Source organism: Nansenia antarctica (assembly GCF_963989245.1).
Source record: "Nansenia antarctica genome assembly, chromosome: 4".
In the NCBI taxonomy this organism is placed as follows: Eukaryota; Metazoa; Chordata; class Actinopteri; order Argentiniformes; family Microstomatidae; genus Nansenia; species Nansenia antarctica.
In genome coordinates, this window is record NC_137689.1 from 66284197 (window position 1) to 66310820 (window position 26624).

Consider the following 26624-nt stretch of genomic DNA (forward strand, 5'->3'; position numbering starts at 1 on the left):
ACAGAATACAAAAGTAACACAACAGTGGAGGCTGGTGGAGGTAGAAATCGGAGGACAGCCTCACTGTAATGCATGGAATGGAATCTGGAATGGTATCATTCCTTGTATTACAATGAGCCCGTTCTCCGAGTTCTACCTCCATTAGTCTCCCCTGTCACATTGCAATACTGAACACAACAATACTAGGGCAGCAGCATTGACTCAGTAGATACAGCAGCAGCAGCAGCTGTGACTGAGGCATACACAACACCTCAAATTAGACTAGATTAGATTAGATTCAACTTTTTGTCATTGCAGAGTACAAGTACCAGACAACGAAATGCAGTTTAGCATCTAACCAGAAGTGCAAATAGTGATATAAAACATGATATATATATTTTTTTAAAAGACATGATAGAGGTAGGTACGCCTAGGCAGTAGTTAGAGGTATATACAGTTATGAGCTATGTACAGTTACGGTAGCTATGTACAGTATGGTATGTACAGGTGCATAAGTGGTGGCTATATCAAAGGATGTTATTCCCTAGCCTTGGAAAGAATGTGTTCAGGATTAGGGCTTGAATCGAGGGGCACATAACCTTTTGGAATGTTGGAATGAGACATATTGAATTCTCTCAATAGAAAACCATGACCTGTGATTAACAATGTCCACACAGCTGCAGCCAAGAGGCTTATCCCATCTGGGAAATAGACAATGGTCACCCTGTGCTATCCAGAGTACAATACACACAGAAACATATAGTATTGCTGTGAAGTTGGTTGGTATATATATATATATATATATGCATGTGTAGTTTATGTAAACTAAGTGACCAAAGGCAGCAAGGATGATCCCTTTTATTTCGGATGAATTACTTCTATCTCTCTGTTTTGGGATTGTCACACATGAACATTGGCCTACAATATGCAGGAGCTGAAGGACCCATTATAGCTGCCGTGTCTCCTGCCTGTCTCATTCAGGTGGGGTCTGTGCTCGGGGGGCTTCTCTTGATGGTGCTGGGTGTAGCCAGTGCTCTGCTGTACCGAGGCTCATGGCAGATGGACACCTCCATCCTGATCATAGGTAGTATCTTTCCTCTGATTGGCTACAGCGCCAGGTTCATCATTGCTGTCATCGCGAGGCAGCCGTCAGCATCAGTGGAGGCTGGTGGAGGTAGAAATCGGAGGAGGAGCTCATTGTAACGCATGGAATGGAACAAAGGAATGGTATTAAACATGTGTGTTTGATTCAGATTCAGATTCAGATTCATTTATTTATTCAAGGGACAGTGCATATTAATAAAACCAAAATAAATTGTAAATACGCCAGAGTTAGCCCGAAAGCTGATACCGTTCCGTATTCTATTTCATGCATTACAATGAGCCTGTCCTCCGATTTCTACCGCCACCAGCCTCGACTATTATAGATCCATGACCAAAACATCATATCAACCTACAAGACTGCATGGATTCTTGGCTACGGTTGGAATGTTGTCATGGTGATAGTTAAATGCCCACATTAGTCATTTGACATTGTATAGCAGATATATGACATTGTGGTGCTGCACAATGTTATTGCACCAGTCCTAAAATTGCCATTCAGGTGAATGTATGTGTATTTTGGTACATTTTATTAAAGATTTTTTTTTTTTGTGATTAACTTTGTATTATTTAATGACAAGACATGATGCTTTATACATAATGGTAAATAGTAGTTGCAGATATGTAGCCTACATGTATTATTATATATTAAGAAAAAATACACTAACATACCATAAACGTTCAAAAGAAAATGTATGTCCCAACACTAAGCTCATAACAATCAACAACATTAACTCCAGGTGATAATAAACATGTTTCCCCATTACCATCTCACCAATTGTCATGCAATGTTTAAACAACATTTAACAAAAAATGTTATCAGGTTACAATAAACATTCAAAATAAACATTCAAACATTGGTTTAATCAACACTTGCAGGTCTGAAATAGGCCTATAGCATTTCTATAAACAAATAGAATCTTAATCCTAATCCTAGCTAACTGTAGCAACAAATGGTCTGAACATTTTTAGCACAGGTGGTAGTGCGATTGCCCTGCAACTGCAGTTGTCTGGTTCAATCCCCAACCTAGCTGTCCTACCTCTATAAAGTTAAAGTCTAACACTGGAACCAAAACCCCACACACTAAAGGCAGGGTAGAGGGGCTCTGTAAATGTGGTCTGGACTCGGTAGAGGAGGTTGATGCTTTCAGACACACTGTAGAACGCCAGGGTACCTGCCCTGTGGTCCAGATACACCCCGATACGGGTGGACCGCGGCACCGCTACGTCTGTGCTTTTATTGTTGTGCACAAACGAGTATTTGGAGTTGGAGCAGTACAGGCTCCAGGACTTGTCATTCAAGCCAAGGCTGCAGTCATTTCTGTTGCCTTTCCGGTCCATTCCTTGGTAGGTTACAGCGATGTCTACCTCTGTCCCTTTCCAGTCCACCTCCCAGTAGCACCGACTACCAGACAGGCCCTCCTTGCACAGCACCTGTTGCCAGTGGTCGAACCTATCCAGATGGTCTGGGTAACTCTTGGGCTCATTCATCATCTTGGCCACCGTGTTCCCCTCTGAGAGGTGGAGGTTTGGGTGGACACTGTTGGCGTCTAGGGTCAGCTGGCAGGAGTATTTCATAAAATCTTCTCTTATCTTTGGCTCTAGTGGTTGTAGAATGTGGACCTCTTTGACTGCGGCAGAGATTTTGTTGATTTCTGTCTTGCTGACATCCTCCATCTGCACCTTCAGCACAGCGATGGCTCTCTTGGTGGCATCGAAGGAGTAGTAAGGGGCAACGTTGATGCTGTTCAGATCCTCATACCCTGAAGGTCCAGACAGAGATTGCCAGCTCTGTAGGAAGTGGATGTGGTCGTCTGTGTGTGAGAGCTTCTCCAGGTCGCTGTGTTTCTTCCTCAGGAGGGTGATCTCCTCCTCCAGCTGGTCCAGCACCCCCTCGGCCCGGGTCACTGTGGTCTTCTCATGGGTCTGCACCAGCTCCTTCACCTCGTTGTACCTCCTCTCTATGGAACGCAAGAGCTCGGTGAAGATACGCTCATTCTCATTAACCACCGTCTGAGCGGAGTGCTTAACCGCCTCGACGGCCTGCCGAAGGTCCTGCCATTTCTTCACTCTCTGATCGATCCTCTGCTGAGAGCTGAGCAGAGTAGAGCCAAGCTGTTTTTGTTTTTCAGTCCTTTCCGTCGCAGCCGAGACAGTATCATGGCGTTTGTGTTCATCCACCAGACACAGGACGCACACAGACGTCTGATCGGTACGACAGAACACCTCCAGAAGCTTATCGTGCTGGGCGCAGATCTTCTCCCTCATCTGACCTGTGGCTTTCACCAGCTTGTGCTTCATCAGGGCAGGGTACTCGTAGTGAGACTGCAGGTGGGTCTCGCAGTAGGAGGCCAGGCACACTAGGCAGGACTTGACAGCCTTCTGTTTCCTCGTGGTACAGAAATCACACAGGACATCCCCGGGTTTGGTCTGAGGGCCTCTGGACTGACTATGGGAGGTGGACCGCCTCGATTTACCCAGGGTGCTGTACTTGTCCAGGTCCAGAGAAGACATTCCTCCTGTCGGTTAGCGATGAGGTCTGTTACAGACAAACAAATAAAGTCCACAGGTAATGGTCCACAGGTGATGTGCAGTGTGGTGGGATCCAGGTAAAGCGGTGGTGAAGGAGGTGGTGTCACGGTAAAAGTTATATCAGCAGCTAAAGAGGTGAGAGGCACCAACAGGCAGAGAGGCTGAGGTTGAAAAGGTGTTGGCTTGAGTGAAACTAAGAGACTAGGGCTGTGAGTGAAATGGAATGTCAGTAATGCTCACTTGACCAAACCAGTATTCCTGGTTGGGTGTTCAAGAAGCTGAGGAGGTGTGGCACAGCACAGGTGCTACCTTTTCTTTCTTTTTTTTAATACTTTATTGTGTCATTTTTTCTTTTCTTTTCCTCCATAGAATCACACGACATTTATACAAAGTTTAGAAATTCTGACACATTTTATTACATTCAATACATCCTATTATCCTAAAACGATTTCCCACATGCCGTGATGTATGACATTTCATACAGAGCCCCAGATTTCCCTACTATTTCTTCCTTCACTGCTTCCAGTCTCCCCTATGTACTAACTCCACCACCAGTTTGTTAACTCTAGGAGCGTTTCAAACCTTCTGCTGTAAAGATCATCTGTCAGTAACTGACTGACCTGTATTGGAGTGAACTACCTTTTCAAAGTACCTTTAGTTTGACACACAGTTCTTACTTCTGTAAAGTAATTGGTAATTTCGTTAAATAAATAAATAAAATAAGTGTGTACTGTACAGTATATACATTATCTAACTGTACCATAACCCGATAGCCCACAACAGGGGCGGCGCTAGGGGGTGGCTACTGGGGCTCAAGCCCCGGATGTTTTCTGAAAAGCCCCGAATGTTTTACTAAAAAAAAAAAAACAACTCTCGTGAGTAACGTGCAGTACCGGAGTCCAACAGAGAGGCAGCAGCTGCGCGACATTAGCCTGCATACTGCGTAGCCTGCCCTGCCCTGAAGAAGAAGTGATCTCAATCAGTGCCTGACTTGCACAATTGTAAGGATGGATATCCCAAAGTTGTTTTCAACAAAACAAGCGCCAAGAACTGTTGCAGCAGCCGTATCAGCAGCTGACAACAATGACTTCACCAGCAGTGATGACATAGATGATGTTTCAGGTTTGTGAATCTTATTAGAAAGGTGACTGACTCACTGACACTACTTTTCCGGTTTGCTAATGCTAGCTGGCTATCATAACATAACGTTATGTTATAATGAAAATGAAACATAGCAAGGTACTGTTACGGTACATGGTAAGAAATCAAACAAAGGATAATACTTATTCAAATAAAGTAATATTATACTTATAATACTTATTCAAATAAAGTGAATAACAGGCTGATAGTCTTTGATATCTGCACTCTGGTTGACTGAGTAACAAGTGAAAAAGAATGATGTAACGTTAATGTTACAGCTAGTAAACATGGAGTAACCACATTAAGTATGCCCTTATGGTAGTATGTATGTATACAGAACATGACTCAAATCTATCCTAAGATGTAACTCTAACTAACTAAGTTTGTTTAATGTCCCAGGGGGGATTTGATTTCACAGTACTATACACAGGCCAACAATACATGTAATATATCGTCATATAACACAGGACAAGACTCTAAATACAATATAAGTGGTGAGCACAGAGTCTGCCCTGATATACATACTGTAACATAACTAGCCTCAGCCCATCAATTATGTAATTCTATACAAATATAAATGATGGTGACTGACAGGGGGAGCTACGTGTGCTGACCTCCCTCTGTGCCCAGAACCACCACAATTAGTTTGCTTCATTAAAGGGTGTGAATGTATATGTGTTCTCCAGTGCCTTTTGTCCGCTTTAAGGTGGTGGTAAGTTGAAGGTTGAAGGCAAAAAATTTCGGCGCGCTCCGCGCGCACATTATATTCTCCCTCTGGGCTAAGCCCCGGATCTCCTACGATCCTATATCCGCCCCTGGCCCACAATGCAAAGTGTTTCAACTTCATAATAGGGAATGGTTTAGTGTCTGTATGTAACAGGTAACACCTGTAAGCCAATAGTTCCACTCAAGGCGGGACTTTAAAGGGGAAGGTGGGGCGGATATGTCCATTTAAGAACACGCACTGTAGGCAGATCCGTCTGAGTTGGTTTATCCCCTCCGGAGCGCTGAAGTTCCCACAGGTGGTGGAGATCGGAGTGGTGCTATAGCATACGAGGAAGGGAGACGTGAGGGTCTCTAGCCTGACCGGTGCGGTACCAATACAGCGGGCTGGCCGATAGCTGCTGTTTTGCTCCCATGTAATGTTTAGTGTAATGAAGACAAACCATATTGTTGTGTAGTGGATAAGCCCACCTGACGTGTTATTTATTATCAGACGGGAACCAACTGGTCGTTTTTATATATATTAGTCTCGTTATTGTTGTAGTTTTTCTGTTCTTTGGTTTGAGTGGGGGGCGCCGGCGTGGAGAGGGTAGTCGGGGGTCTCCTTGCACTGCATGCTGTGTGTGCGTGTCGTGTTTGGTGTGATTAATCACTAGGGAACACTTAGCCCACTGTCTACCGTGTCTTTGTGGTATCGTGACGTTAGAATTATAAGGTTCTATCTCCATTTTTGCCAAAATTGAGTTTCTTACATAATCTGATCCATTAGGTGTTTATTAATGCCTGTGTGGTGTTATTTGTAAAATGTTGACATTTTTGAGTTAGTAATTCATAAAATACAAAGGTTCCATCTCACAAAATATAATGGAATGTAAAAACTTTGACGCTCAATATCTCTGAACTGCCCTAAACGGAGATAGAACCTTATAATTCTAAGCTCACGGTATGTCCATGTCACAGATTCACTGGTGTACCTGTCCATCGGGGTAGTAGTATCCCTCTCTACTACTGCCAGTCGTCCTACCCTCGTGTTTTGTTTGTTTTGTATGGTGTTTTTTTTAAATAGAGTAAATCTGTTTAAATATAAATGTTAAATAAAGTATTTTTCTATGTACACCTTAACAATCTTCTCTGTATGATAACCTGGTTTCATGTCTCCCTCCCTCATACACGAACCTGAGTGCTTTACTTTAGTCCCGAGGGCCTCACCTCGTGGAACAAAAAGGTGGCGTTGTCTTGCAGTGAATTCATCTACTGATTAGCCGCAACCATTCGGGGCCTTGAGTGCCTTATGTCACATGTAGGCTTTATTGAAGAAAAAATGTTTATTTATGTCTTAAGAAGTTAGTCCTTTTGATATATCAGACATTATCATACTTGTAACAGGGATTTAATATATTCTTCTAGTTCATGTATCCACTGTAATGTTTAATCACAATAAAGATGTAGAGGAAAAACAATGACAACAGCCTATGTGCCTTGGGTCATATGATATATATATATATATATATATAGAGTTGCATTGTTTTAGACATGTGACATGTCGTGTGGCGCCTGACAACAGATCAGCTTACCTAGGATCTCCTCAACCCACTATGGTCCGATGATTGAACAGAGCCTCTCTCCTGGATGCTACTGCTTGAGGTCAAAGGTCAAGGTATTGTTGCGTATGACTGCTGGACTTGATAGTTTTGCTCCCTTGCTTACTCCTGAGTCCTGAGTGCACTTCCTCTTAGGCTCCACTGTGAACAGAGAGAAGGAGAAAGAGAGAGAGGGAAAGATTGGGGAGAGCAGTCATGCAGAATCCATGTGTCCTCATCCTGGTCTATATCACTTCTTTTTTGGTGACTGGCTCTAGGGGCCAACAGCTCTATGACCCCACCATCAACCACTGTAAGTATAGAAGCTCTGTGACATCTCTCTCTCTCTCTCTCTCTCTCTCTCTCTCTCTCTCTCTCTCTCTCTCTCTCTCTCTCTCTCTCTCTCTCATACTCTCTCTCTCACTCTCTTTCTCTCTCACTCTGCTTCTCTCTCACACACACATGCATGCATGCACACACGCATGTAGGCATTTGCACACACACACACACACACACACACACACACACACACACACACACACACACACACACACACACACACACACACACTGTCATCATCTAGGATACTGGGACAATGGCACTTAGTGTGTTTGCACTAGTGATCTGAAGTAGACTGTGTGGACAGGACTGCTATTTAGAGTGGTCAGAGGGTGCTTAGAAAAAGACACATTCACAAATATAAAAGACACAGCATTGCTCTCCTAAGTTGATTACATCATATGAGATGCATGTTGCTCTTGTTAGCTCATGAAGGCATGATTTTACTCAATAGTGGCATTAAACGCTTTAAACCACTATGCTATGCCAGATTTTATTTCATTCATAGAAATAGAACTCAATTATTATTGTTATTTACTTATTGTCCTATGTGAAGTACACATTTTGCGGATCGTGTTTTTTATGTGACACATCAACATGTCCTTCTTCCAAACTAGCAGAAGAATGTTAATGTATAATTTACAGGGAGATTTTATTGGCCAAGGTAGTAAAATGTAATGCCTTTCATGTGACTTTTTAAAGTGTAGTACACCTTTAAATGCCTTACGGTGCACATTTCTGCTAACTGCCCTTGCAGTTGATTGTATAACACAGTGATTGTATGATAATATAATTGAGGCCAAACATAGTGTGCTTCCTACTGAAACTAGTGGGCAATAAAACAGATGCCACACGAATCAGTGATTAAGATGGAATCAAAGCATTTCATTAACATACAGTCCGTACTGAGTCATCTAAGAGAAGAGGTCATTCATCTCTCATATTATATTCATATGGGACATTTCATTGCACCAGTAAATGCCTCAGTCATAAAACACGTGAGAGGCCTGCTGCAGAAAGACAACTCAACTAAATCTGATATTGTCACCATCACAGAGTTTCATCTCAGTTACAAATACAGTAATACAGCTTGAAAAAATACACTACAGATCCCCATACTGATTTTCACACGGTGGCTATCAGTGTCTAACATATGATAGTATTTCATAATATCTCTATCTGGCAGTTGATTCATCACAAATGCATCAGTGTGTTGAATATATGAAAAAAAAAAAAAAAGATAGTACAAAGCACAAAAAAGCATACTTTTTCCACCCCCCACCCTGAATGTTTACATAGTGTGTTCAATAAAAACATGAAAACATATAATTGTTTGTGTGGTATTAGTTTAAGCAGACTGTGTCTACAACTGTCTATTGTTGTGACTTGCTGTGAAGATCAGAGCGCATTTTATGACCAATTTATGCAGAAATCCAGGTAATTCCAAAGGGTTCACATACTTTTTCTTGCAACTGTATATAGGAATAAATATATATGAATATGAATCTTCCTCTATGTCCTAGTCCAGGGTAACGAGCTGATGAGAACATGGTGGCCGTCTGCGGTGTCCAACTCCTTTCTCTTCCAGACCAACACCACCACAGACTCCGGGACCCTCATCAAAGGCTTCTGCTGTCTGGGCCTGTCCGTCATCGGCTTTGGCAGCACTCTGGTCCCCATCAAACGCACTGAGACAGGAGATGGTAACTGTTGACGTCCAAGCGTTACATTTATATTTATGGTGCACTATGGTGAAAACTGTCAAATCCGTCACTCATCAAGTAATGAGTTAATTTTATTAAGAGTTATTTCATTCACGCCCTAAGCACAGAGATGATGATAAAATCCAACGTGGGCACCTTACAGGTGTGTTTCTGGAGCCTACAGTACATGATCTTTCAAGTGTTCTCAAACTTCTCTTAATAATTATTTGGCTCTTAAGTATCGAAGATGTTGGATTCTCTGAGCTCTCATTGACACTGGTATTGTATTGTAGGTATGTATGTATGGACTCCAGGTGCTGCTGATCTAGTAAACAGTTTTTCTGTGTTTTAAAGGTATCTTTGTGTATATGTTTTTTCTGTGTTTTAAAGGTATGTTCTTTCAGATGATTTTCTGCAACACTCTCTCGCTCGAATCTCTCATTGTCTATGTGATCCTGGGTTGTCCTCGCATCTGGTCCCTTTGCCTTCTGGGTGGTTTCCTGTTCGCCACAGGTGTGTGTGTGTGTGTGTGTGTGTGTGTGTGTGTGTGTGTGTGTGTGTGTGTGTGTGTGTGTGTGTGTGTGTGTGTGTGTGTGTGTACGTGCCTGCGTGCGTGTGTGCGTGCCGTGCGTGTGTGTGTGTGTGTGTGTGTGTGTGTGTGTGTGTGTGTGTGTGTGTGTGTGTGTGCATGTGCGTGTGCATATATGTGCGCCTGAATCTATTATCTGAATCTAATATATTGGTAATATTTTTTATAGCGAATCTCACCACTATACCGATCATAAAAACAATCGGAGTTGGAATGGGCTTCCTGATTTGGGCAACATTCTCACTCCTTATGGCATGGGCCACTGCAAGGTACTGTACCGTGTACTCGCAGGTTAATCACAGACATAATTACTGCGTATGAGTTAATGTGTTACTGTATTTGATCAGAAGGAGTGCCCATGGTATGATCCATCTTGTTGGAATGCGTCAGCTGCATTTCTTTTATGCTTATTATTTTAGGAGGGATCCATAATTCATGATACATTAACAGTGTTATATGAAATTCTCAATATAACTAGCTAAATGATCATTTAGACAAAGTGCAGCTATTGATTTCTGTATACTGTGTTACTCACTCACACACCAGATTTGGCTGGTTTGGACTTGATCCGCAAGATGTTCCAAGTCCTACATTGAATTACATTGGAACAGGGCTGGCCACTGTAAGGTGTGTTTTTATACTGGGTTTCAGACCATGTTGATCAATTCAATTGAAGGGACCTATATTAAGGTAGTCCATACAGTAGCTACTGTGGTGGATGTTTCAATAAAATCAAATTATCCTATTGTGTCTAGTTTCCCCATCTCAGTTTGATAGTTTATTATTATAATAATAACAACAACAATAATAATAATACTAACAACAACAACAACAATAATAATAATAATAACAGTTTATTATTTCCATCCCTCCGTCATCCCAGTGCCCTGATTCTGTTCTTCATAAAGACAGAGAACGAGAAAGAACATGCTGAGGATGAAGAGACAAAGTCTCTCCTCCCAGAGAACAGTGGCGAGGTAGGACTGGACGTTCACCTCTATATACATGCTTGTGTTGAATAGAATATTACAGTACATTAGGTATGATTTAACACTAACTTACTGTACATAACACAGTCAGTGCTGACTTTGGGTATTACTATGACAAGTGACATACTGGGCTGATGCCTTCAGAAGAAAAAAAATCTCCTCAATTAAACAGCATGTACATCAGGGGAGGCTGGTGGAGGTAGAAGGAGGACGGAGTCCCTACTTTAGTTTTTCCTGTCTGTGACCCAGCAGCTGGATGCCCTAGTGGAGGACGACGTCCTGTCCCCCACCTCAACCAAGAGCTGGTCTGAGAAGCTCAGTCCCATGAACAGAAAGATCATGTACGTTTCACTACTCACTCACACACCTCCCATGCATGCTCTGGCACTTGTTTGTGTCACAGTAGATTTACAGTATACTAGCACAGATTACTTTACTATCATACAGTATTCACTTTGGTAATGACAACAGGACTACGCTACACACCATCATAGGCTATATAGCAGACGACACTGACTGTACAGTACAAAATGTTACATTTGACCATCTTTTGTTAGTTGTTTTGTTAGATGTATCAATCTAGCTTTAACTGACACAAAAATCTGCTACTTAAATTTGTGCTTTGATACATTTGATATGTGCATTGTATGTTTTGTCGTTTCCTGATGATTGATTTTTTTTCTTCTTCAAGTGGCTGCTCACTTGCAACATTTGCAGGGCTAGTTTATGGCTGTGCCTACACACCAATCATCTACATCAAGAATAATAGTTTGAAGAATGGCACAAGCTTCCCTGGAGCTAGCCTGTATGGTAGGATTGCCAAACATTGTAACTTCAAGAATATACTGAAGAAAACCAATTACCAATAATTAACCAATTCTGACATGCAGTCATAGTCATAGAGTTAAGATTGCGTGCAGTAGAGATATATACAAATTTGCTAAACATTTGCAACCTTATGTCTCATGAGTTGTCGACCATCTGCCACATGTTGTGATTCATTTGTCTGTGTTTCCTCCAGATTTGGATTACATATTCCCCTATATGACTGGGATCAATGTTACCACCTCCATAGTGTTCTTTGTGTATTGTATGGCAATGAAGAACAGACCACAACTACCATCTAATTGTGTATTGCCTGGTAAGTAATGTAGATTCAAGATTAAAACACATTTTTTAAATGTATTGATTAAAAATTACTGATTTGCTTCAGTGGAGCACAAATGTATGTTGACCAACCTTCTTAGTACAGATACACATTATTATACCATGTCCTACCATGTTCTGTAGTTAGTGGAAGACATGCTCTACTTTTTGTGTGCAGCGTTCCTTTCAGCATCTATGCAGTTTGCCAGTCAGTGTGCCTTCTTCACAGCTTGCTATTGTCTTGGAACAGTTATTACATACCCCATTGGAACAGCAGTGAGTTTCTGAGAGCTGCACCTCATATTTTTTCATACAATTGTTACAGGTACAAGATGAGAATATCATTACTCATCAATTATTCTCAGTGACATATTGCATGTTTCCGCAGGGCCCTGCTTTAGTTTCTGTAATATGGAGTGTTTTTTACTTCAAAGAAATAAGGGTAAGTATAGACAAAAAGTATGTGTTAACATTAATGATGAAGATGTTTTCCATATAGGTCAGACTCATCATTCGTGATTGTGTTATAATGTTTTGACTCTTTTGTTTTGTTTGTAGGGGATGAAGAACTTCCTCATCCTCGCTGCTGTACTGGTTGCGGTTCTGAGTGGTGTGACCATGATCACCCTGTCAAAGATAGTGAAATAATTGTTTATGTGGTATTCCGGGGTAGATCGGTTGTTTTTGCCATGTGTGAACGCTGCATCAATACATTAGAAACTGTGTCAGTATTGTCCCAGGTGTTGAGCAATTAGAGTTAGGGTTAGGGTTGTGCAAATCTGATATATTAAACATTAGCATTATTATTGATAAATTATCAATTTGATGGTTTAATTTGTATCAGTTTATTTATAAGATGAAAGTAGTGACGATGATACACTGTCAACATATATGAATAAATAAATCTTAATTATTCCTTCTTCTAGCATTATGACTGCCAATGGCCCCTGGCCCTAGCACAGATTACCTTTTCTGACGGATAGATGATTCACTTACTTAGGCAAATGTATTTGTTGTAAATCGCTTTGGATAAAGGCGTCTGCTAAATGCCAAAATGTCATTGTAATGTAATATTATTGACTTACTTCTATGTTATCACTACACTGTTGACACCTCGCAAAGTAAGAATTTAATAACTGTACAGTTTGCTACCTGTATCTGTGCATATGACCAATAAAAGTGACTTGACTAACATTCGACACCACAATGTGCTGTGCACTTGTTAGTCCACCTAAAAACTACAGTTCCCATAAAGCATTGTAAAGACAACAAACGTGCAAGAGCGAGTCGAATGGTTCACATTGTGCAGCCTGCCTGTGTGTGAATGACAGTGAAATTGAATTCTTACAAGATGAGGTAACCAAAATAAGCATTATTCTCATGTTATACCCTAGCTAGTTAATGGTTTTCCTTGATACATTCTAGCTAACATTATTGTAGCTAAGTCCAACATTCGTTGGTTGAGCTTTGCCGACCGACTTAAGTTGACCAAACAGTTAGCCAGCTAGCTAGCTAGCCACCATCAACCTACATTATCAACCGCCTGTTCACAATATGTTTATTCATGCATTACTTTTGAATGACCAGTAGCTCAGGAAGCTTGCCGCTGTAGTAAATAGAGCTAGTTAACATGAAACAAGTAGGGTGAAAGGCTGGCTGGCTGCTCTCAGTTAGTTAGCTAGTAAGCTCACCAGCTGATTAGCAACCTAGCTGGCTAACTACTTTTGGGTCTGATTCGTTGGTTAATGATGCAGTTCTACTAAACAGCTACCAAGCATTAGTCGCGACTGACTGAATGATCTGCAACAAGCTAACTAGGTGAACCATTCCCGTATGCGTCCTCCACTGCTTCTGTTTTAACTACTTGAGTGCATATTATTATTGTCACCTGTCACAGAAGATTGGTTGCAATATCAAAACGTTGATTGTATTTGTATTAGCAGCATGCAGAGTGATGCTTGGATAGTTAGACATCGACATAGGAACTTCTTAATGATGCACCTTAATGAGACACTTATTTGTGTTCTTTCTATTATGCCAATTCTTTCCATGTTGTCCTACACACATGGCATTGTACTTAACCAGTGGATTTGGAAGTACAGCACTCTCTGTGTCAGTGATGATCTGATAATGTCACACAATGCTGCTGTAGTGAATGACCTTTATCTTCACACTTTGTGTGTTCAGAGGTACCCTGATATTGCAGATTGATTGTGGTGAGGAGGGTGACCATGTCTTAAATAGTGGTGGGTAGTCGTCGGCCCCAAAATAGTAGACTCTTGACTCTTAAGAGTCAACTCCAGTTATGAGAGGGAGAAGAATTGAGTACTGTTGGAGTCGACTCAAAGTTCCACTATGGATGTGTATGTCTGAGGCAACAAAAATGGTAGATGTGTATTAAAGAATGGCAATCTACTCTCAATGCTCTCTCTAGCCCAGTCACCTAGTTTTTAAGCAGATATGCAGACCTCGGGTGTCAAGAAAAGTCGACTCCATCAACTCTAAAAGCAGGAGTCGTACACCACTTGTCTTAAATGAGATGTACTGTACGGTACATGAATAGGTAGGATGGGATTGAAATGTGCTCAGTGAAGTCACATCAGGCACGTTCCCCTGCGTGTGTGTGTGTGTGTGTGAAAGGAGACCAGCTAATTACTGCCGTGAGACTCACAAGAGGAACATGGCACTTAAAAACTGGAGACGTCACTATTGTTCTGCCCTCGGCAGAAGGGGATGAAGTAATTAGACAGGACAAAAGTAGGTTGCCATGGCTGTGCACCCGTCCTCTTGTGCATTCTCTCCATCGCTAATGTGGCATGTCGCTAGCGCAGCGGAGGTCCCAGATGCACTGCTGGCTGCCTCAGTCAAAAGACTTGGCATTGAGCCTTCAGTCACACACACACCATCCTCAAACTAGAAAAAGAATACTGTTGGTGGCCTGAATTTCAATCAAAGTGCTGCAGGGTGCACAGTGCACACTTGGTCTCAACGTTTCTCAGACTGGTTAGGTTACTTTCTGTTGACCGGTTGAGTACGTTCTCTATCATTTTAACATTATTTAGCCAGCACTAGCTTGTGTTTTTAGTATGACGTGGTTTATTCTCACTCCCCTGCACTCTCATGTTGATATTGTTCCTTAACTTTCCTACACTACTTCTATTTCAGACACAGGCCATTCACTATTTTTTATGTAATCCCCCCCCCCCCAATAGAATGAAACTGTATTTCATGAGCTTTGGCATCGAAATAAAGAGTCTTTTGACCATGCTGTCTTTGCAATGTATATGTCTTCTGCCCTTTAGAGCTCATGCGAATAGTGATGAGGGGGCGGTCTGTCACACTGTGTCTATTCAGTGGCAGAAACCTCACCAGCGAAGCCGCATCATCTGTCACAGTGTGGGTGGAAATGTAGTCCTCTTTGTGGCGCTCTGTTTTCAAGCTGTGCCATATCAGTTTGGCTGAGTTCACACATCCCGCTCAATGGCATAGCTCTTTATTCTCAGCAGTGTCATACACTAGCCTGTGGGAATTTAGCCTAGCCTGACCCCCTTTTCCACTGAGAGCAGATGGGAGAGAGAGAGAAGGAGTTCAGGCTCACACTGGAGCTGTCGGTTGGTTAAATACCAATATCCGTACGGCCTCAAGCTCTCTGAAGTTTCAAAGTGTTTTTGTGGAGGATTTCCTTAATTTTTTTCCACCTCGGGCCTCTCCCTCTCTCTCTCCAAGGTTGGTGTCCCTGTAGAGGGAGATGGCACCAGGAGACATGGTGCCGGAGCATGGTGCTGCCAAGCTCAAGGAGCAGCACAAGGTCAAAGAGAAGCGCCCCAGCACCGCCAAGCCCTCGGTAGAAGCCCTCGCGGAATGCGAGCCTGACGGATCTTTCGTCTTCGAGGCCCGCGAGGCTTGGAAGGAGTTCCATAACTCCCTGAGACATTTCTACGAAGTGGGGGAGCTCTGTGACGTCACACTCAAGGTAGGCTAAAGTCTAGGCCTAACCCTAACCAGGGCTCGACAGTGCGACTGTTTTGGTCGCATTTGCGAGTGAATATATTTCTGTGCGACTTGGAAATACATTCAATCGCACCAGTGCGACTAACTGCTGAACTACTGTCATGCGCAGTCAAACCTATGTGTATAAGCGATGAGGGAATGAAAACAGTGAACAGAAACGCGTGTCGCAGAAATGCTTCACGTGAGTCCTATATGCTTAAAATGCGCATAATGGGTATATGGGATACAGCTCTCATAGTTCGTAGCGCTGTGTTTTGTTAGCCGCTAGCTGCTAGCAGCGGTTGCTTCCGGTTTCATTACAAAGAGGTTAACCCTATATGTGCCTGATGTCTAACATTCAAATGACTCTAACTTCATCTTTTTTCGGATTTCAATGTATGACACATCATTTGAAAGTTTATGATCCGTAGTTCCAATCCACAACACGTCACATTTGAAAGTGTTTCTGTAATTTTTTTTACATTTGAAAGTGTTTTGTTTATATATATTTATATTATACAATTTACCAGTCATATTCTGGAATGTGTCTAAATGTTAAAGTTCCATAAGTATAAGCAAAATAAAGTAACAGTTTGTAAATAAATAGTAGCATTTGAAACAAACAAAAAAAACGAACCGTGAACCGTGACCCAAAAACCGAGGTTCATACCGAACCGTGGGCCAACTGAAATTAAGATTCTTACTTCCCCTTTACATTGTGTGAGTCTCCATTTTTATTACGGCCAAGAGCCGGTTATGATCATTTTGATATGTTATGATTATGATAATTTGTTGTCGTTGTTGACGAAAATTGCGCAATTTTCATTGTGCTACTGAAATTCTTGGTGTGCTACTAAATTTTTCAACATGGTAGCACAGTGCTACCTGGGGAAAAGGTAAGCGTCAAGCCCTGCCCTAACCCATCTAAAAGATGGTGAAATTCAATTTAATCCACATTAAGACGGGGGCCTATACCCTAAAGGCCAATGCACACAGCGTGCAATTTCTGTTGCGCGTCAACATTCCATTTTGAAGTTTGAATGGAAGTCTATGAGAACATCGCATCTCAACACACACGGCCCCGATTTTAATCGCACGGCGAAAATTCGATTCCATTCATTTTTAAGCTAACATTTGCAAAATTTGACAGTGCGACAAAACTCGCACGCCGTGTGCTTTGTCCCATTCAAAATGAATGGAATCGAATTTTCGCCGTGCGATTAAAATCGGGGCCGTGTGTGTTGAGATGCGATGTTCTCATAGACTTCCATTCAAACTTCAAAATGGAATGTTGACGCGCAACAGAAATCGCACGCTGTGTGCATTGGCCTTAAGAGTGATCGCGCTCGAGGCTAACCTCTGCATCAGAGTAGCTACACTTCCTGGCAGTCAGAACACACTCACAGTAAGCAACCTGTTTTCGAAGTAATTATGCGGGTGGTAAGTTGCAAGGCCGCCACTAACTACGAGCAGGGGTAATAATAATATAATATGTCTATCGATTAAATTAGCTCTAACCTCACCCCCCACCCCTTCGACCTTGCTACAGCTAAACCCCCCACCCACCCACCTCACCTTTTTGGACCATCACCAGTTTGCACCGCTGTCTATGTGGGTCTTATTATACGATGAGCTAATACTGAGCTAATACTGACACTGGAGCTACTACAGAGGGGGAAAACAGCCCTACAGGATAGCTAGCCTTTTCATGTGTGTTCATTTGAATCAGTTTGGTTGAACCAGTCCACTTATTAAATCTAATTAGCTGGGATTCCTTGAACAGCTGCAGAACGCCAAGGACATTCAAACAGCAAAAGCTTGTGGCATTTCTAAGGGAATGAATAACTTGTGAGCTCACATGAACTTGTTTGTGCATCCCCACATTCTCACTCTCTCTTTCTCTTTCTCTTTCTCTTTCTCGTTCTCTCTCTCTCTCTCTCTCTCTCTCTCTCTCTCTCTCTCTCTCTCTCTCTGTCTCTGTCTCTGTTTCTCTCTCTCTCTCTGTGTCTCTCTCTCCCTCTCCCCCCCCCCCGTCCCTATGAAGGTGGGTAGCCGTCTGATCCCGTGCCACAAGCTGGTCCTGGCCTGCGTCATCCCCTACTTCCGGGCCATGTTTCTGTCAGAGATGTCAGAGGCCAAGCAGGAGCTGATCGAGATCAAGGACTTTGACGGCGACGCCATCCAGGACCTGGTACGCTTCGCCTACTCCTCGCGCCTCACCCTGACTGTGGACAATGTTCAGCCGCTGCTCTACGCCGCGTGCATCCTGCAGGTGGAGCTGGTGGCGAGGGCCTGCTGCGAATACATGAAGGCCCACTTCCACCCCTCCAACTGCCTGGCCGTGCGCACCTTCGCCGAGAGCCACAACCGCGTGGACCTGATGGACATGGCCGACCGCTACGCCTGTGAGCACTTCCGCGAGGTGACGGACTGCGAGGACTTCCCGTGCGTTTCGCCGCAGCACCTACGCACGCTGCTCTCCTCGGGCGATCTCAACATCCAATCAGAGAGCCAGGTGTACAACGCAGCAGTGAAATGGCTCAAAGCTAACCCTCAGCACCACGACGCCTGGCTGGACCAGATCATGTCTCAGGTGTGCGTGTGTGCGTGCGTCAATGTGTGTGTGCACAGTTTGTCAGCCTTAGGCATAGGAATGGGAGGAGTGTATATAGAGGGAAGTGCGTGTGCGAAAACTGGCGGGGAGCCCGCTTTGTTGTTTGTTGAATGACAGATTGCACCTTTAAGCACAACCCTAGAAATGTGTGTCAGGGCTTGACAATAAGCTTTTTCAGGTACTTGTCCTTCGGACAAGTGAACTAATCCTTTACTAGTCCGAGAGCTCAAGTTACTTGTCCAAATACAAAGATTTTGAAAAAGCAATATATGTTAGTGCAAATAACAAATTTGACTACTATTGATTTGATAATGATGTATCCTTTATTATCAAATATATTCATTAAACAATATTTGGTAATTATAAAAAATTATTATGAAGGGGTAATCAGTGATTTCTTTTAGATTAAGATTGGCCACAATAGGCATGAATTATAGGCATTCTGAAGTTTGCATTGCGATATGTTCGTCTTAAATCTTCCAACATAAAATATACGATCGCATCGAACTAATACATGATTGAAAATATGAGGCATTGAGAAGAAGCAAATAATATGCGCTCATGCTAATGGCACTAGTGATAGGAGACCCATAATGTACACTATAACATTGACGATAATGAACTACGAGAGCACTTAAATAGCCTCATAGACAGCAAGAATGAAGCACGGCATACATTTTTTACTATTCAGATCAGAAGGAGGAATTAGTTTTTTACAGATATTAATACATATTGATTTATTTTTTTGTTTTCACTTGTCCGTCGGACAACTGCAGGAGAAAGTCCACTTGACCGATCATAAAATATACTTGTCCTGGACATGCCTTAACGTGCGTGCGTGCGTGCGTGCGTGTGTGTGTATTTGACTGTACCTCTGCCCCTGTGTGCCCTCCAGGTGCGCCTGCCCCTGCTCCAGGTGGACTTCCTGACCGGCACGGTGGCCAAGGAGGAGATGATCAAGGTGAACCTGAGCTGCCGAGACCTGCTGGACGAGGCCAGGGACTACCACCTCCACCTCAGCAACAAGGTGGTGCCCGACTTTGCGTACTCTGTCCGCACCACGCCCAGGAAACACACCGCAGGTAGGAGAAAGACCATACGAGATGTCACTAAACGTCTGTGTTGAGATCAATCATCCTTACGGGAACGTTATGATAGTATTATTATATCGAGCATTTAGCTACCTAAATGGGAAGATACAATACGTAACAATACACATGCAGTAAATAGTTATTCGAGATCTGCAGTCAAATGTAGCATTCTTTTTTGTGTGATTAGTCAAAGAAACAAACAAACAAACTAACTAACCAAAATTTGAAAAAGACACAATACATTACATAACAGCCCTCCCCTGGATCTGCCAAAGTGTTCTCCCTGACAGAGGTGGGGTTGGGTCGCTGTGAGGACAGCCCCTCCCCCAGACCCAGTCCCTCAAATGTATTCTGATCAGAGTAGGTCAGTCACTCTGGAGTGCCTGTTCTCACTGTGGTCCTGGTCTGTCCCTGCTCTGACCTCTCTCCTGCAGGTGTTCTGTTCTGCGTGGGCGGCCGGGGTGGCTCGGGGGATCCGTTCCGCAGCATCGAGTGCTACTCCATCAGCAAGAACAGCTGGTTCTTCGGACCGGAGATGAACAGCAGGAGACGCCACGTGGGAGTCATATCTGTAGGAGGTGAGAGAGGAGGGTGGAGAGAGTAGCCGGGTAGAGAGAGTTGAGAGGAGGGTGGAGAGGTAGAGCCGGCATCTATTGATCGCAAGGTTTGCGGTTCAATCCCCAGCTGGCCACGCGTCGGTGTCCTTGGGCAAGACACTGAACCCCAAATTGCTCCCAATGAGCGGGCCAACATGCATGCAACCTTGCATGGTAGCTTGCCGCCATTGGTGTGTGAATGTGTGTGTGAATGGGTGAATGACAGGCCATTGTAAAGTGCTTTGGAATAAGGTGCTATATAAGTGCAGTCCAGAGAGTATAGCAAATACAAATAGTAAATGTATAGCTGTTGTTTTACTAAGGATCCAGGCTGCCAAGAAGACAGTTCTTTTCTTCTCTAGAATTCAATATTATACAATTCTATATGCCATGGTTCAGAGGAGTCAACTGCATTATATATAATGCTTGTAAAAAGAGTTATATATACTATAGGTCACCCAGTGCAACTAGTATAGTGCTACTCCACTGTACTTTCCACATTATTACTGCCTTTAATATGCCACAGCCATGCTACAGTATGGTATTGTTGTCTCAGAGGTCTCCCTCTCTCTCGTCCTCTCTCTCTCGTTGTGTTTTGGAGTGCTGTATAGAGCCCCTCTCAGGGACGCTGCACAGAGAGAACACTTAGAGCACCCGACTTTTCTAAAAAGCTCATGGATAAAACAAGTAGAACAGCTCTCCTAGGGTTTTCAATTCCACTCTATTCCACTCAATTCCACTCTTTTTCTGCAACGTCTCATTCGTATCATCCCAAAGCCGGCTCGTTCCATGTCCTTAAATCTGACGAGTGTTTTATGGATCACAGGGGATATACTGTGTATCTAAGATTTTTCCCACTATTGCTATTGTGCATGAATTGTTCAATTCACTTGAGTCTACCTAACAGTAACAGTGAATTGGATTGGAGTAGAGCTCAGTGTAGTCAAGAGTGATTGGCCGTCTGTCCTCAGGGAAGGTGTATGCGGTGGGCGGCCATGACGGCAGTGAACACCTGGGCAACATGGAGATGTTTGATCCCCTCACCAACAAGTGGATGATGAAAGCTTCCATGAACACTAAAAGGTATGTGGAAGAGGTGGCAGCAGGCGCCTCTGTACCAGGGGAGGCTGGTGGAGGTAGAAATCGGAGGATGGGTTCATTGCAATTCCATGGAATGGAAGGTGTTTTATTCCATTCCATGCGTTATAGTGAGCCCGTCCTCTTGATTTCTACCTCCACCAGAATCAAGTCACCCGTGGCTATCTAGAATGACGATCATTTGGGTGACTTTATTCACCCTCTGCACTAAATAAATTAACTATGGAAGTAATTTAAATGTATCATTTTGCCATTTAGCAGACGCTTTTAATCCAAAGCGACTTACAATTACGAATTACAGGGACATTCCCCCTAGAGTAACTGAGGGCTAAGTGCCTTACTCAAGGGCACACTAGTAGTGGTGTGGTTTCAGGCGGGATTTGAACTCAGACAACACCTACTGACGAACGGCGTCCTCTGTAACGTACTTCAGGCGGGGCATAGCTCTGGCAGCGCTCGGTGGTCCCATCTACGCCATCGGGGGGCTGGACGACAACTCGTGCTTCAACGACGTGGAGCGCTACGACATCGAGAGTGACCGCTGGAGCGCCGTGGCCCCCATGAACACGCCCAGGGGAGGGGTGGGCTCTGTGGCCCTGGGGGTAAGACTGGTCAGCCTGGACACCTGCCGACACGTACCGTCAACACACACTGCAGCCGTGTACTATCAATGGGGGCGGCTGTGGCGCAGGAGGTAGAGCTGCCGTTTAACGATCGCAAGGTTGGAAGATCTGCGGTTCGATCCCTGGTTGGCCACATGTCGAAGTGTCCTTGGGCAAGACACTGAACCCCAAATTGCTCCCAGTGAGCGGGCCGGGGCCTTGCACGGTAGCTTGCCGCCATTGGTGTGTGAATGTGTGTGTGAATGGGTGAATGAGAGGCCGTTGTAAAGAGCTTTGGATAAAGGCGCTATATAAGTGCAGTCCATTTTCCATTTAACACACACTGTCAATGTGCACTGTCCTGGACACAAGGTGTTATATATTCTAGAACATTTAGTACACCTAACAAAGGTGAGAACTTTGAATCTGCTTGAGTGACTGAAGTCTGTCAGTAAGTAGGCAGTAACAGTAACATCCGTTGTCTTTGTTAACCCTTTCCTCTCAGAGTCACGTGTACGCAGTGGGGGGCAACGATGGCGTGGTGTCTCTGTCCAGCGTGGAGAGGTTCGATCCCCACCTCAACAAGTGGACTGAGGTGAAGGAGATGGGCCAGAGGCGGGCGGGGAACGGGGTCAGCGAACTCAACGGATGCCTCTACGTCGTGGGTGAGAACACGCACGCCGACATCTCTGGAACTAGCTCACTGTTTCATTTGCTGAATACCAAATGGACCACTAACCCCTAGACATTTCTGTAGATATGAAAAGACTGGACATTATGACAACTGCTCTACCGGCTGCTTTGCCTTGGATGGAAGTTAACCCGCATTGCTTCTGCTGTCCCTAGTCACTGCTTTCACATCTACAGTAGCTGGTGGCCTGATGGTCGATTTAGGATTCAGCCATGAGCAGTGTTTATAGTGTCCACTGGCTGCTCTTTGAGACAAGTCACATGCCTCCCCACACACACACACACACACACACACACACGCAGACACACACAGACGCACGCACACACACACACACACACACACACACACACACACGCAGACAGACGCAGACACACACATGCAGACAGACGCAGACACACACACACCACTAGACGCACGCACACACGCAGACAGACGCAGACACACACACACACACACACACACACACACACACACACACACACACACACACACACACACACACCATACACAGAAGATATTGGCCCCCATTCAACAGGTGACAACAAGGTGAAGAATTTGCAAAGGCTGGTTACTGATTACATGCGTTGAGAGTCATTAAAGGCTACTGTTCAAAGCTCTAGGCTTGATTGACATTAAAGTCTTGTTTGGATGAGTCAGATGAGTTTCAATGGCCTCTGCAGGGATAGGTCTGTGTGTGCATGCACAGATCAAATAGCTCTGTCAGCTTCCGCTGAGCTGTTCTCCTATCCAGACTGTACAGCAGGGGGAGGTGGGTGGAGGTGGACATCTGAGGATGCGCTCATTGTAATGCATGGCATGAGGGACCATTATCTACATTACAATGAGCCTGTCCTCCGACTTTAACCTTCACCATCATCCCCTAATGTACATAACAGCTCCTGTATCATTTGAGGTATACAGTGCGTTTAAAAAGGGCAAAATGCTCTAGGCAGTTATTCATATTTCATGTGTCTCAAATCTCAACCAAGTCCTCTTATGCTTGCCACACCTGACTTGCCACACTTAACCCATCAAGCTGATCCAGTCTCTGGCTGCGCCCCCCCCTCAGGTGGCTTTGATGACAACTCCCCCCTGAGCTCCGTGGAGCGCTTCGACCCCCGCATGCACCGCTGGGAATACGTCTCTGAGCTGACCACGCCCCGCGGAGGGGTTGGCGTGGCCACGGTCATGGGTCGCGTGTTTGCGGTCGGTGGCCACAACGGGAACATCTACCTGAACACTGTGGAGGCCTTCGACCCCCGCATGAACAGGTCAGTGGTACGGGCCGTTCTGTAGGGAGGTCAGACACGCGTACGGGGGATCCACAGAGTCTGTAGCCATTTATTCAAGAGGGGGTCGCAGAATGTTGGATAAAGATAGAAAAATGTTAAGGAAAATGGACAGTGTTCTGTGTCCTTTTACAGAATAGGTTATTATGTCAGCTCTTTTCTATCTTGCAAAATGTTCAAAGTTTCACTCTGAACATACCCTAGTACTACCAGGTTTGGCTGTCATACACCACTGACGTGTGTGTGTGTGTGTGTGTGTGTGTGTGTGTGTGTGTGTGTGTGTGTGTTGTCTCGTCTCTCAGATGGGAGTTGGTGGGCTCCGTGTCTCACTGCCGGGCGGGGGCAGGAGTAGCAGTCTGTGCCTCTCACATCAGCCAGATCAGGGACGTGGGCCACGGCTCCAACAATGTGGTCGATTGCATGTGACCGACCGCTCCCCCCCCCCTATCCCCAAACCTGCGGTCGTCCGCACTGACCACATGATGACCACACCTGCACAGAACAGCACCCAACCAATGAGGCTCCACCAGACCTGCACAGATGACACAACCCAACCAATGCACAAGCACTCAACTAAACCGTACAGTCACGGGTTAGGACCAGCTAGTCTGTTAGCAGCGGTTCACGTTAGCACTGACTCTAAACACCCTCACAACGTACCTTGATTCGTATGCACATCTATCAGAGCTGAAGGCCAAGTAGACTTCTCTTGAGCCTGGAAGTGATCCACAATCAATAGACGCCATTTTGTTTTGTTTTTGGTAATATTTGCTTTTCAGTGATGTGTTTTGAAAAAAGTTGTACTGTATTTTGTTCTTTGCTTCCTTTTTGACTGGCCTGGCTCTTGCTTTTGCCTTTCTTTCAAATGAACATTACTGATTGCTGAGATTTTGAAGTTATCTATAGGTATAGGTGTCGTAGGTGTAGGTATCGGCATACATACAGACACATTTCTTAGGCTAGACACCACATATCAACAGGCGTTTAGGACAAACAAGTCGGTGTGTAATGGCTGTGCCTCTCTGACCTTGTGTTCTGATTCATCACTGGCAGTTGACTTTTGAGGGTTTGAGGTTTCCAGTAGTCAACTACGCACACGCGCACACGCACACGCACACGCACACACACACACACACACACACACAGTTCAATCAATGCTTTCAATTAAATAAGTAAAAAACCTACACTACTCTGGCCATTCAGAATGCCTGTCTGGAGATGTCTACGGCACTCAACAAAACCCATTTTTACAGTGTAAAAATGTGTCTAATATGAAAGAGATTTTATCTCCGAGAGACGAACCTGTATACTTCAGATTAAATGAGAATGAAAAGAAGGTAAATAATGAAAAGGCCGTAACCACATTTCTGCGAAAAAAATATGATTGTTTTGCACTCTTATCAAACTGCTGGATCTGATTTGATTGTGACTATTGTATGAGTGCAGTGGCGCTGCCCAGAGAAGCGTTACGGTCAGCCTTATTTAACAGTAGTGTGCTTTAGAACACTTCAGTCCTTTGACATTCTATTGATTTCCAGTTTCAGATCAGTACAGAGAGTAGTTTTGTTTGGGGATTTCAGGACTATTTTCAGTTCCAACTGCAGTAAGCTCAGTGACACTGAATATGCTAGTTAGCTAGCAGTGCTAGTTAGCTGCAGCCTGTATATGCGTTTGAACAATCCTCCCTTCCTGACTGGCTGTAGAAGGCAGTCGTTGGGATGAATAGAGAGAGGTTAGTTTTTGGGTGGGTGGAGGACCTCATGCTGCAATAAGAGAGGGGGGCCTGCCTGTGTTACCAGACTGAGAGGATAGGTTTGGACATGGTTGTGAGACTAATGTTTCCTCAACCTAACCCGTCATGGCTAGAAGTCTGGGATCATTGGCACTGACACCCAATGTACTAAAAGATAGCTGGACTGTCAGTAATCATAATCGTGTGCTTTCCGATGTGTAAAGAGAAGGATCCTCTCCTCTCCGCCAAAATGGTTAAGATATATTTTAATATATGGAGTTTTGTATAACGAATTAATGGCGTCTTTGGTGTTATTCTTCACTATTTTATTGAATTTATTGTTGTGCACTATTTTGCTAGAATAGAGTGGAGGTTTGAATATATTTTTGTCCAATATTGACACTATTTTCAAATGTCTTGATAGTGTCGTTTTTTTGAGGCCTTGACTTTGAAGTTTCAGTAGTTCCTCACTCTTATTATAATTGTTTGCATACCATGGCCATTGAGAGGCATTTCAGGTAACTGAATTTTATTGTTGTTATTGTTGGACTGCTGTTGCTGTAAAAACAGATTGACTGAAGAACACTTTGATTTTGCAACTTATTCTTTGATTTATATTTGCTTACATTATGATATATTTGTACCCACTCTAAGGGAATATTCAGTTGTTTCACCATTGGTTCACTGTATTACATTTGACAACAAGGGTATATTTACTTGCCAACTTTGATAGTGAGTTCAAATGCTTTTGTAAAATTGTTTATATTTCTCAGATGTATGCTGTACCTTGTGTTGTATTTCTGTTTTTCTTGAATCTTCCTTATGTTGTTAATTTAGTTGTTATTTGTTTAATAAAGGTATCTATGTATGAAGTCTATGGCTCCAGTTTATCTTATTTATTAATTATTTATATTTCATTTTGGTTAAGTTCATAAAGTTTAACATGGGTTTGGTTTATTGAATACCATTTACCCCACTTACTGTAATAAAGTCTGGATAGATCAAACAGCCTAACCCTATCCTCTAATGGACAAACTTGCAATGTGCCCTCAAATGTTAATCATGCATTGACGAGTAGAAATTGTTTAACCATTTGACCT

General features: G+C 43.6%; 3 protein-coding genes across 3 annotated transcripts; 2 read left to right on the forward strand and 1 right to left on the reverse strand.

Annotated features, from left to right (window-relative positions):
• Positions 1-2130: 2130 nt before the first annotated feature.
• LOC308156273 (tripartite motif-containing protein 16-like) lies at positions 2131-3594 on the reverse strand (the record flags this gene model as incomplete). The annotated part of the gene is made up of 1 exon (XM_080529618.1): positions 2131-3594. The coding sequence occupies one exon, from the start codon at positions 3592-3594 to the stop codon at positions 2131-2133; it is 1464 nt and encodes a 487-aa protein (XP_080385744.1).
• A 3677-nt stretch (positions 3595-7271) lies between these two features.
• Positions 7272-12469, forward strand: LOC308156274 (transmembrane protein 144-like; the record flags this gene model as incomplete). The annotated part of the gene is made up of 10 exons (XM_080529619.1): positions 7272-7368; positions 8918-9097; positions 9488-9610; positions 9856-9955; positions 10233-10308; positions 10928-11016; positions 11367-11485; positions 12012-12097; positions 12210-12263; positions 12380-12469. The coding sequence occupies 10 exons, from the start codon at positions 7272-7274 to the stop codon at positions 12467-12469; spliced, it is 1014 nt and encodes a 337-aa protein (XP_080385745.1).
• Positions 12470-13149: 680 nt separating this feature from the next.
• On the forward strand, positions 13150-26380 carry klhl8 (kelch-like family member 8). The gene is made up of 10 exons (XM_080528169.1): positions 13150-13177; positions 15548-15794; positions 17856-18404; positions 19321-19507; positions 19951-20094; positions 21084-21195; positions 21644-21812; positions 22318-22477; positions 23573-23774; positions 24095-26380. The coding sequence occupies exons 2-10, from the start codon at positions 15570-15572 to the stop codon at positions 24216-24218; spliced, it is 1872 nt and encodes a 623-aa protein (XP_080384295.1). The 5' UTR covers positions 13150-13177; positions 15548-15569; the 3' UTR covers positions 24219-26380.
• Positions 26381-26624: the final 244 nt, after the last annotated feature.